At 43.4% G+C, this 13,016-nt stretch overlaps 1 protein-coding gene across 1 annotated transcript in view; it reads right to left on the reverse strand.

The window, feature by feature from the left end:
• SEMA3C (semaphorin 3C) overlaps window positions 1-13,016 on the reverse strand; it is a 151,750-nt gene that overhangs the window by 71,433 nt on the left and 67,301 nt on the right. Inside the window, exons 4-5 of the mRNA XM_081210709.1 lie at window positions 7,676-7,738; window positions 1,452-1,571 (exon numbers count right to left, since the gene is read on the reverse strand). Of these exons, the coding sequence (XP_081066835.1) occupies window positions 1,452-1,571; window positions 7,676-7,738 (183 nt within the window). The remainder of the gene's footprint in view (window positions 1-1,451; window positions 1,572-7,675; window positions 7,739-13,016) is intronic.

The raw sequence follows: 13,016 nt of genomic DNA on the forward strand, positions 1-13,016 counted from the left end.
AAGAAACACATATTTATATGCAGTTTTCACAAATGTACACATTTTTGTAAGCACCTTTTCTTAATATAATGAACTTTTGTCTGCTATTGAATGCTTCCTTTTTGTGCACCCTTTCCCTTTCTCCTGCTTGGCAGGGGGTTGGACTCGATGGCCCTTGTGGTCTCTTCCAACTCTATGATTCTATGATTCTATGTGTTTTTGCAAACTTTGGTTGGAAAGCTGCATCACAAAAATTTGGATAAGTGTGAAGGGTACCTATGCATTTTGTTTTGGAAAATGCACATTTGATCAATTCGGCTTTCTGTGTATACTGCATCAAATTGCTTCCCCATCCCTAGTTATGGCAAGGTGGGCTCTCAGCCCAGTTTCATACAGGAGATGAAGGGAGGTGGGCAGTAGAAAGAGGAAGCGGGTGAAAAGGGGTGACAGAGAGAGAAAAGGGGTGTGGGAGAAAGAGAGAGAAAAGGAAGGGGCTCTGCCCATTGCTGGCTCTGATCCTGCCATTGCTGGAATGTCCCTTCCCCAGATAGATCATCCTCAAGGAAAAGGTGGCCTTCAATGGAAAAAAGGTTGCCAGTGTTATAGCTTTGGGAGAGATTCTAGCTCTGCAGATAAAGCAAAAAAATTGCTTTTCAACCTCTTTTTCTTTCTCTCCCTTTTCACCTGGAAAAACAGCCTTTCACCTATGAAAAACGATGGCATTACTTGCTGATAAGCAGTGCAATTTTCTCACTAGTCTTGCTAAAAATAAATCCCCTCTGTTCTGCTAATTAGGCCCATACATGCAAAAGAGGGGGGGGGGAGGCTCACATTAAACCCCAATACTCCAAGCGGCTTTGCTGTTGTTGGCTTGCACCATCCCAGCAAGGAAAGTGGAAAGCCTGCAGTCCAGTGCCTAACAGACTCCAGACGTCTGAGGCAGCAGTTTATTTAATCAATGGATCACAGGCATACAGCTCAGGAGACAGGCGCGCTGAAGCGCAATTCCAGTACGCTCAAGATGCGTATCTATATTTTGCCACTTAAGAGCACCACTATTTCCTCCTCACTGCGAAATCTTGCATTTGATTGTAAATTAATTACGCCAACAAAAAGTGTCTGCTGGGTGCAAGCTTGTTGAAGAATAAATTGAAGGTTCCTTTAAAATGGGGCAAGATTCCTCTCACATTAGTCTCAAGCTGCGATGGGGAGGGAGAAAGCAATGCCTTTCGTCACCCAGTGCAAAGCGCCCCTCTGTCTTTTAGGCAATTTTTAACAGGTGTTGAGAAAGGGGTGAAAGTATTTGCAGGCATGGGGGCGGGGAGCTCACCGCTCAGTGCCAAAGCAACTGGGCAAGTCTTGCTGCATCACACTGTACTGCTGAGAAAAAGAGGGGCAACTCAAACCATCGCAGAGCAGCACTAGGCAGTCTTCCAACCAGCCAACTCACACACCACTACTTGACTACTTACCTCTGCCCTTCGCCCTCTGTTGAGATATGCACACACAGGGCTAAACGCGCCACTTCCACAAACATATAAATGGGTGCGGTTGAATGTCTGTATCACACGGACAAAGTTGCCGCAACCGTGCTGCAGAGGGAACAAGAAAACAAACAAAAGGGGGTTGTAAATCTGCTCCCAGAGGTGACTGATTTCCACTGGGACCATAGGAGCCAACTCCCAGGGGCTTTGGGGGGCTTTAGCCCCCACAAAAAAATATTTGAGGGGGCTGGGCTCCCACAAAGTTGATGGGCATTCCCATTCAAATGGTGTGCATGTGCTGCATCATGTGATCAATTATGTGGGGTGGTGCTTACCTGGGCCCCCCACAATGTTTTATTCAAGTTGGCAGCCCTGACTGGGACTGATGGGTGAAACACTCAGGAGCCCACCAGCAGGTGGAGCCAATGGCAGACAGAGCCAACTACCGTATTTTTCGCCCTATAGGACACACTTTTTCCCCTCCAAAAATGAAGGGGAAATGTGTGTGCGTCCTATGGGGCGAATGCAGGCTTTCGCTGAAGCCTGGAGAGCGAGAGGGGTCGGTGCGCACCGACCCCTCTCACTCTCCAGGCTTCAGGAAGCTCTGCGCAACCCTCGGGAGACCGGCTCCGAGGGTTGTGCAGAGCTGCCTGCAGTCCCGGGATCAGTGCAGCTCTGCGCGGCCACCAGGAGCCGGGCGCGAATTCCTCCCCCGTTCCCGATGGCCGCGCAGAGCTGCCTGCAGTCCCGGGATCAGCGCAGCTCTGCGCGGCCACCGGGAGCCAGGCGCGAAGTCCCGCCCCGTTCCCGATGGCCGCGCAGAGCTGCCTGCAGTCCCGGGCTCACTTCCCCCCATAGCCAGCCCCACAAGCTCGGGGGACAGCGGGGAGGCAGAGCGCGCCTTCCCGCTGTTCCCCGACCTGGTTCTTCCAGCCCCGCACCTGGGGGGGAAATAATTTTTTTTTCTTTATTTCCCCCCCAAAAAACTAGGTGCGTCCTATGGGCCAGAGCGTCCTATGGGGCGCAAAATACGGTAACTCTAATTTTGCCCCTGTCTTCCTCCCTGCTGAATTCCACAAGTGGCATCACTGAGACTACGGAAGAGGAACCTGAAGGAAAGCACCACCCTCTGGACTGCTTGCTAGTAACAAGGCAGGCAGCTGGAGGGTGGCTGAAGGCAGACTCAGGTTGGTGGGGCAGTGCCCCATTTGTCCTAATGGACCAACCTACACTACTTGCTCCCCAGTACCACTGATTGGAACCAAACCACCTTAAGGAATAAGGAAGAGGAGCAGAATAGGTGCTCTAACAGATGCCTCCCAAATGATGGACTTGACTTGGCATACTAGGTGGCACTAGATTGGCTAACCCTGTGGCTAAGGAGCCACAAGATTCTCAGCGCCACCTGTAGATCAGGATCTGGTCACTGGCAGTTTCCATACAAGGTTCCTATCTGCGGTAACCGAGTCCAACTCATTGACAGCTATACTTGTACATGAGGACTTACCAGAAGAATCATTACAGTTGAGAATTGGTATACATGCACATCATAAATGAAAGGCAATGGCTGAGATAGCCCCTGAAGAGCTTCAAGCAAAACAAATCAAAACAAGACCTCTCCTTTCCCCTTTTTGGCTTTTGCTATCACTTTGAGGCTGGAAGTGTCAGCAAGAAGAAGAAGAAGAAGAGTTTGGATTTGATATCCCGCCTTTCACTCCCTTTAAGGAGTCTCAAAGTGGCTAACATTCTCCTCTCCCTTCCTCCCCCACAACAAACACTCTGTGAGGTGAGTGGGGCTGAGAGACTTCAAAGAAGTGTGACTGGCCCAAGGTCACCCAGCAGCTGCATGTAGAGGAGCAGGGAAGCGAACCTGGTTCACCAGATTACGAGACTGTTCATAGTCCTTTCTTGTCCAGACAGAGCCACCCCCCACCCCACCTCCCAATACTGAAAGCCTGGCATGTTTGTAGCATAAGCCCCAGCAAACATGAAACATTTAGCCACATTTTCAACATGTGGCAAGGTTTTCAAAGCCACACTCATACGAAAAAAACTGTAAACCAGTAGTTGACTGATCCAAGTTCTGATCTCTTTCCCTCCTGCTATACTTTCACATTCTTCCTCATTCTACCTTTCAGGAGCCTGAGATGTGCCTTAGTACACAGATGTTTCCTTTCCAGATGTGATGCTATGAAGGACCCATGGGTGGGCCCGTATGCCAGTTGTCAGTGCATCACATTCATGTTCCATTCTACATTCCATTCCATTACACTTGTTTTACATAACACCCAGATATGGACACATAGATTAGTTAAGCAAATTCTATTATAATTTTGCTGGCCCTCCCTCCTAGGTCTCTTTTGTCCCATTTGGGGGTTTAAAAACATTCATGAAAAGTTTGCATTTCTATCGTATGCATTACTGTACACAGTTCTGTAGAAATTTTTCCCCAAAATACACGTTTTGTATGCATTTTGATAGGAATGAGTGTGTGTGTGTGCAGTTTTTGTGAACTTAAATGCCATTGCAAAATCTGAATAATAGTGTAATCTGTTCAGGAATTGCAGTCCAATCCTCAACCAAGCAGGGGGACTATTAAATTTGGTTCCTCTGTAGCAAAAAGTTGACCAAATGAATAATTCCTCCATAAAGGAGAATGACTGGTAACAATACTGCAAGCTTTGAATAGGCTTCTGCATTAGGAGCCATCAGCACTAGCATTCCCCTGGCTCCTGAAGACACATCTGTTTAGAAAAGCATTGCCCTGAACTCAGACTTCCCGTTCTGATTGTTTTAATCAGTTTGTAACTGTTTTAATGATTATGCCCTTTAAGTGGCTTGTTTTATTATATATTTTCTTTATGGATTTTCAAATGCCTTAATGGAATTGTTTTATTGTGTGTTTACATTGTGTGTGTATTGCATACTTGATTTGATACTTATAAACTGCTTAGAAGGCATTTTGGCATGTAAGCAGTATATTACTTAGTTAATTGATAGTATTGATAATAATTACATTAAGAGACCGTTGGTGTTCTTCCCTTTGGCTTTTTTATTTTTTAAAAAACCTCCCAGCTAGTCTCTGTTGCTCCTCAGCATCTCATGCATCCTGGAATGTCCACAGACAAATGTCCATTAGGACATCTTCTATGGGTATTCTGTGAAGCATGCAAGGATAAAGGCTGCCTGGAGAACACCAAAGGGCGGTGAAGGATCTTATTTTAAGTTAAAAGAAAGCTTTAACTTTACAACTTGTTAAAAAACAACATATCCACTGTTCTTTGGCACCCTGCTGCCAGTCTCCCTGCTAGATGCACATAGCATCCTCTTTGTAGAAGTGCAACTTAGCCTCCCAGAAGTTTGCATCATTGACCCCAGCGGTTCTTACTTCTGGGAAAGTGTGTACAGAAATGCAGCCTAAGTCTCATGCAAAATTCAGCCACATTTTGCTCTCCCTTGAATATTAACTTCATTAATGACATACAGCATACCGCTAGATTCGAATAAACATTCTTAATATATAAGTACATTGCATTTTGCACAGTATGGGGAAATACTGGAGCTTGGTATGTATGATGTATTAGACAGTTATAGTCATCTGGGAAAGGAAGCAGACACCATGCTAACATTTTCAACGCTAATTTAATTAAACAGAAATCACTTGAATCCATTACTGGTGACATTTTAATGGAAAATGTTATGCTCCATTATGCTCTGCAGATCCAATATTTTCTTCCCTTGAGAAGTATGGATCAAGATAAGATCAAAATGGAAAAAGTATTTGCCGTATACTCCTTTTAATTACAAGTCCACGACCAAATGAATCCTTATTAGAACATAGCATATTATGCTATTATTTAATTATGATTAGAAATTGTGCACCTTATTCAAATGCTGGTGGGAAAAAAGATCTGAAACAACGCCTAGATATATTCAATGGATCAGCACAGAAGCCGTTTCTGAGATGCCATCTAGATGCATCACAAACAATTATTTATTTGGGGGCTGGAAAACTTTGACCAATGAAGTGGAATTTATTTATTACTATTTCTAAGTAATAAATAAGATGTGGGTGGCACTGTGGGTTAAACCACTGAGCCTAGGGCTTTCCTATCAGAAGGTCAGCGGTTTGAATCCCCGCGACGGGGTGAGCTCCTGTTGTTCGGTCCCTGCTCTTGCCAACCTAGCGGTTTGAAAGCACGTCAAAGTGCAAGTAGATAAATAGGTACGGCTCTGGCGGGAAGGTAAATAGCGTTTCCGTGCACTGCTCTGGTTTCGCCAGAAGTGGGTTAGTCATGCTGGCCTCATGACCCGGAAGCTGTCTGCGGACAAATGCCGGCTCCCTCGGCCAGTAAAGCGAGATGAGCGCCACAACCCCAGAGTCGTCCGCAACTGGACCTAACAGTCAGGGGTCCCTTTACCCGTTACCTATTTCTAAGTCCACCCTTTAGCAGCAAAAGAGTCCTCTAGATAACCTACAAAATATGAAAAGAACAATCAAATCCATGGAAAACTGTATCAACAGATAAAACAAGTTGGACCGCTCCAACAGGCATAGTAAAAGACTATGAAAGGGATCAAAAGTCCCATTTAGTCAAGAACTTCGAATGTCTTCCCAGGTGGACAAGTTTTAGTAGTCATCTAATCATTAGTCATTTAGTAGTAGTCAGCTGTGATTGCTGCTGTTGATTTGCAACTTCATGGCCCCTGTTCTCCATTTATATATTTACATAATTATTTAAATTATTAATTAAATTTCTATACCACCTTTCATCCAAAGATCCGTAGGTATTTCACAACAGAAAGATAGAAAATGAGAATACAAAATACACAATGAAACAAAAGCAAACCAGTAATTCCCATCCTACAAACACATTTTAAAAGCCATAGAATGTTAACCAGCCGAATGCCTGGCTGAAGAGAAACGTTTCCACCTGGTGCCTAAGGATCTGTAATGAAGGGACCAGGGGAGCCTCTCTAGGGAGAGCATTCCACAGATGGGGAGCCACTGCATAATTTTTAATTCATTTAATAAAATCTTTGTACCACTCCATCATCAAAAACCTATGGGATCTACTTACAATATAAAATAAATTAAAATTGCTGATATTTAAAACTGTTAGCCTATTTCCTCACTGAAAAATGTATACAAAACCAAAAGTTTCAAAATATACATTATAAAATAAGATAACGCTTAAAAATCCAAGTCAAATTTACATGCCTGGGTAGGCTTGCTTGAACAAAGAAGTTTTTGGCAAGTGCTGAAAACAGCACCGAAGATGTCTGCCTAATATCAATGGGCAGGGAGTTATTTTCTTAGGGTTCCTTATCTTTGAGCCAGACTTCGAGTTCTTGAGCCTCCTTAGAGTTCTTTCTTTGTCAGAGCAGCGTCTCAAATAGAGGACAGCTTCAGATCGAGAACTGCCCTCTGTAAAACTGGCCACCCTACTTGCACGTGGCACACTGAAATCATTTATTGTTATGGCTGCTACTAACATAATTTCCAAGTGCCTTTTCCCTAGTATTGCCTGAGGTGATGTACAAGTTATTAAGCTCGTAACAATTAGAGGAGTGGTTTGTTCGTTTGAGCAAGAATCACTCTGAGATTTGGAAGAGGTAATTGGCTCAGCAGATGGGTTCTCGCGCAGGATTCTCGCTTTGACTCCAGTAACAGTCGTGCCACATTTACCTGCGTTAAGGAAGTTCTGCTTTTTTTCAGGCATCTGTTCAAAATGTTGCTTTATAAAACCAATAAAAGAGTCTTTATGATCAAGCAGTAAGTGCTGTTGGAAAGTACAGGGATTATTATTTTTTTCCATACAAAAGGCTGCCTGTACCATCTGGGAGTCTGTCCAGGCACTTCCATTAGCATTAGCTCAACAGTCTGCAGTATATTCTCTAGGAGATACGCAGAGCAAGCCTTATTAATGATATCCATCACTAGCAACAAGGTAAGCAAGAAATGGGTTTCCTTTTTTAAAAGGGGGAAAAAATATGTCCTGAACATAAGCAATGTGCTCATTTTTCCAGACATCAGGAGGGAGATCCAGGCTGTGTCAATATCTTGCTTGTTTCAGAATTTTGCATGACTGTTTCTGCCTGCAGAGTATTCAACGAAAACACGCCTCTTCCGCTACGCTTTTGGCTGCACCCAAGGCGCTCTTTCTCGGTAGCCAAACATTTAATTAAAAAGGGGGGGGGGGAATACTTACTGTAGGATCTTTGCCAGCCATTTTGCACTCATCAACTTTGGTTGTTGATGCTGGCCAGAATATCTGTGTGGAAAGAAAATACATACATATACAAATATGAATTACATAATATTCAATGCACATTTAAAGGGGTTGGGGAAATTTATCATTTCCACCTTGTTCAAACTGCCACACTGCCTGCAAGGCATGCCTAAACTCGCAAGATCAATATTTTCACAGACCTGTGTTGCTGGGGAAAGTATTTTATCCAAGTTTTTCTTGCTCAGAGAAACTCTGAGCAAGCAAGCCTCCCACAAAGCTGGGTTAGTTCAGTAACAACTGATAAAATGCATCCCAAAAAGATCGTTTCAGTTACAGGCTGGTGTACGTTGCAGCCTTCCAGAAAGTAGAACTTTTGAAGTTTATGGGTTTGTCATTTGAAGCTGGTGCAGGCCTTGCAAATCTGTGCCATGAGGAAGACACCTATTGGGCAGATGATCTGCCCTAACATTTGTTAACCTGATTGCAGCAAGGATGAAGGGTTCCCAAATTGTAGTGTGGGGCCAGTTCACATCCCCACCCAAATATGAATTGTTGGTTGGGGTGGAGGGGGTGGCGCACACCTTCCCCCACCACCTGCATAAGGCACCATGTGACCTGGGTACCTTTATCCATCATTCAAGGGTTGGGTGAAAACATGTGAATGAAAACTATGCATGCACAATTTTTGGCTTCTCATTTCTTGCTCTGTAACATAGTATCCACTGAGACAGTGGAATGAAATTTGGCACACACATCCAGAACACAACCTCTCCATTTCAAGATGTATAAGCTCATACAGTGCCTATAAGGTCCTTCCACCATAGGACAATGGGATTGTTCCACCTGGGTAAGTGAATGAACCAGTCAATCGGAAGCCTCCTCGAGTGTAGGAAAGATTGTGGACTGTGGCACTCAATTTCACCTATCAACAAAATCTGAAGTAGATTGGAAGATCCTTCCAAGTTGAAACGACTGCAGGGATTTCAAGCGAAACTAACAAGAATTTTAATCAGGTCTCTGGAGTTTTTCAGAATGTAGAAAGAAGCTATATCTTGGTTCCAACAAATGTGACCTAAAGCACAAAAGCTGTGCCCAGTCAAAGTTCTGCCTCATCAGAACATTCTGCCTAGCCAAAACATCTGTGGGGGAAGTCAAAGTAGTGATTAGATATGTACTTTTTAAAAAATGGGAACTAGGTCAGGATATCTATGCTCTGAAGCATAAAAATGTTGATCAAATAAAATGAGAAAGAAAAACTAGATGGGTTGGCAAGAACCTTTTCGGCAGTGATGGCTGAACTCAGTCCTCCAGCTGTTTTGGGACGACAATTCCCATCATCCCTGACCACTGGTCCTGTTAGCTAGGGATGATGGGAGTTGTAGTCCAAAAACGTCTGGAAGGCCAAGTCTGGCCATCACTGCTTTAAGGGATTTCAGATCAAGCACCCTTCAAAAGCACAAAGCTCACAAGTATGACCTGCAACAAAATGTCACATGTGGAGTGCTGCTGTTAGGATTCTAGCAACTCCATTTCACCCCCAGCAGCGAATTTTCTGTGCTCCCCAGCCCTTTCATCAGTTGAGACCTGTGTTCAAAATACCCCAGGCGCCAGGCACGTTTTGTGACTGGAGCGCATCCAATTGCGACCATGTGAAGTTCTCTGGATGCCACGTTGGTGAGTGACATCTCCATCTGGCTGGCCTCTCCAGAAGAGTACACGGTTCACCTCCCTCCTCCGTTAATCTCTACAACGGCCCTGTGAGGTAAGTTAAGAGGCTGTGACTGGCCCAAGCTAGATGGAAGTTACTTCCTATGTGTGGTGTGCAAATGTCATTTTGGCTACAGCATGTATGTCAGAAATAGAGGGAATGATGGTATCTCTTCTATTTATCTCTCCAACTGCAATGGGGACCTTCTGCCCATATCACACTGACTGCAAGGATGTGTTTTGGGTGTTCTGTTTCCTGCCTTTTAAGATAGTCATGAAAAGTAAGTTGATTGAAGCAATGGAACAGCTTGGACCTCCCTTGAAAATGCCTAAACCTCCTCAGGGAAGCTGACCTCCCACATTGAGAATCCCAGAAAAATATAAAGCTGCCCTCTGACCTTTGGTGTTGTTAGGAGTGGAACTGAAGGCAAATGAGAATAATCAGACATAAATATGTTTAAAATGATTGCACAAAGTTTGGTTGTTGTCATTGTTTTTAACATGGACGCTGCTCATTTCTTTCAAAGTCTAGATCAACTATGTGCAAAAATGCTTCAAAATGAGGCTGATGTCGGAGAGTTTCTTTTTGGATGCTAAAGTATAACACAGGGTGTCACATAAGAAAATATGCTCCACTAAGCTTCCAGCTGAACTGAGCCCAAGAGCTTTAGTTAATTTCTAGATAAACATCTCAGCTTCAGAAGAATCCTCAACCAGCACACACCCAAAATCAGAACAATGGAGGGTTCATCTCTCTAGCAGGCTCCGGTTTAGACAAGCAGTAGAGAAAAATATATTTCCAAGCAGTCAGAAGGCAAACTCTTCATGTCATGCACATGATAACGCTTGCATTTGATAGAAAGAAAGAAAGAAAGAAAGAAAGAAAGAAAGAAAGAAAGAAAGGAAGGAAGAAAAGAAAAGAAAAGAAATGTTGTAAAAACGGCTTTTTGTATTTTATCTTATGGTACGCCACTTTGATAACCACTAGCTGTGAACTGGATTATAAATTTGAAAAGCAAATAAGTAGTAAATAATAATAATCCATTGTCATAAGCAGCATGACATGTCTGCTGTAGAATGCAGCAACATCTGGAGGTTCTCCACACCTGCTATAGAAGGAGACTTTAAAAATGCTCTTTTGAGGGTTCCATGTGCTTTCTCAGCAATCTTTATACCAAAATCTGTACTTGATCAGGCTGATACTAAAAGGACAATGTCTACATTTCCCAATAAGTTACATGGGACTTGCTTCCAAGTAAATAGCTATTAGGCAGCCTGATTTGTCTAATGCACCTAATACTCTACCAGTGAGTTAATAGTTGTGAGATGTGGATGAGAGACTTTGCATCTCCCACTCTTAGACAGCTTTGGGTGATATTTCCATTGATATTTATCAAATTCAATTTTAATATTTTCTTCACTATCATGTATTTTATCCCTCAGAATGGTAGATTTTTATTATTGTTGTTGTTATTTATTTATTTCAGAAGAAGAAAAAGATGACACCCGTTACCCTGAAGCTTGAAATCTAAAAAGACATGACACAAAGGGGGGAAAGAGAGGAAGGGGAAAGGAAAAATGAAAACTATGGCCTTGGTTGTAAAGAACACCAAGTAAAGAACAGTCAGATAGGATGTGAAAACAGACAAAAGAGTAGCAAAGAAGCACAGTTTCCATGAATAATGAGCAAGTGTCAGTTCTTTATGACTGTTGGACATATTCCAGTGTGCAGCAGTCTAATGTCTGGTGATGGTATACCCTGCCAATAATATATGGAGCTACAGCTTCATTTACTGTGTCTATAAAGTTGGGTAGCAATTATCTGGATTCCGGTTCACTCTGTGATGTTTCAGCAAATTCTGCTCAGACAATTCCACATAAAATAAATCCCTAATTTCTTTAATCGATTTAGCACTGTCAGTGTGACAACATTTTTTCCACTGAGATGTTAAAGGGGGATTAGTGAGTGCAGAAAGGACCTGCATGTGGTTGTTCCAACATCCAGATACTAGGATCCAGCCTCAAGCAACACATGTTAACGTAGGAGACTGAATAAAGGAGCCAAGCAGCATATAATAGAAAGAATATTTCTGTGCTTAGGAAGTCAGGAAACTGCTCATAATTGCTAACACTGTCTTTAAAAGTCAAGACTCCTCTTTGTTCCATGGGATTAGTTTGAGTGCTGTACCAAAGCATTTCTTGAAAATTTTCCTCCCCTGCTAAATACATTTCTATTTTTCTGCTATATTTTCAGGGAAGCAGCAGAGTTTCTTTATGATCATAGGGGATGTAGATTGTGGGAATTTAAAGATGCCTCTTTAAAATGTTGCTGGCATGTCCATTAATGTCATTTCCGTCAGGCGTCCTCATTGCCAGATAACACATGTTGATGAATTTGTTTGCAGCTAACTTGTAATATGTGCAATCAGATCCACCGTGGGGTTAAACACTGTTAATTAAAAGTAAAGAAAGTAAAGAAAACTCTACTGCCAGCTTACTAACACTCCCTGCCTCAGAAGCCAGGGCAGGACATGGTATTGCAGAGCAAATAAATATAGTGTGATGCAAAGACATGGAACGCGGGTACCGCTGTGGTCTAAACCACTGAGCCTAGGGCTTGCCGATCGGAAGGTCTGCGGTTCAAATCCCCTTGATGGGGTGAGCTCCTAGCTCCTGCCAACCTAGCAGTTTGAAAGCACGTAAAAGTGCAAGTAGCTAAATAGGTACCGCTCTGGCGGGAAGGTAAACGGCATTTCCGTGTGCTGCTCTTGTTTTGCTGGAAGCAGCTTAGTCATGCTGGCCACATGACCTAGAAAAACTGTCTGGAGACAAACGTTAGCTCCCTCGGCCAGTAAAGCAAGATGAGCGCTGCAACCCCAGAGTCGTTCGCAACTGGACTTAACTGCCAGGGGTCCTTTACCTTTTTTACATGCAAAGACAAGAGCCTTCAGCAGTGTGCAATAGAAAGTGAGGGACTATTTTGGCAGCAATTCTTGGTGTGGGAATAGGGTGTTGCAAATACACAAATGTGCACCTGTTTTGCATCTGTGAGATAAGGAAGAGTATTTTCTCTGCTGCCCATGATATGATTTCGTAGCCCAGTGAAGAGCAGTAGGAAAAAGACCCAACATCTTCACAAACTATAGTTGGGCTGCTCTCAGGATGCAAGCCACCTGGGATGATCCATCTCCTGCTGCCTGTCCTGGGACTCCTTTTAAATTAGCTATAACCATGTTGTTAACTCTCCATCACTGATACTCTGGTACTGAGCAGTTTCCAGTCGCCATCTGTGTTTTGCCTTAAATGTTCCTGACATTGTTATTTTAGAACAAGGGTGGAAGATGGCCACCATCAAAAAGCATGGCAGCCACTATACTATTGAGTTTACCTCTATTTGGACTCTGCCAGTCATTTTCCTTCTCACGGCAAGATAAGCGGAGCTAAAAGAAGTACCAACTTTGTTTGGAAAGGTGGAGAATGTGCATTCACAGGTTGTACTTGGAAGAACTGGAGAGCAAATTTCCAGGGAGGAATTGCACATCCCTAGGGGGGGAAACTGCAATTAAGAGGCCATGTGCTTTTGCTTCCTACAAGTTTCATGGACCGGTTGGAC

The sequence above is a fragment of the Podarcis bocagei genome (genome assembly GCF_964188305.1).
Source record: "Podarcis bocagei genome assembly, chromosome: 10".
Lineage (NCBI taxonomy): Eukaryota > Metazoa > Chordata > Lepidosauria > Squamata > Lacertidae > Podarcis > Podarcis bocagei.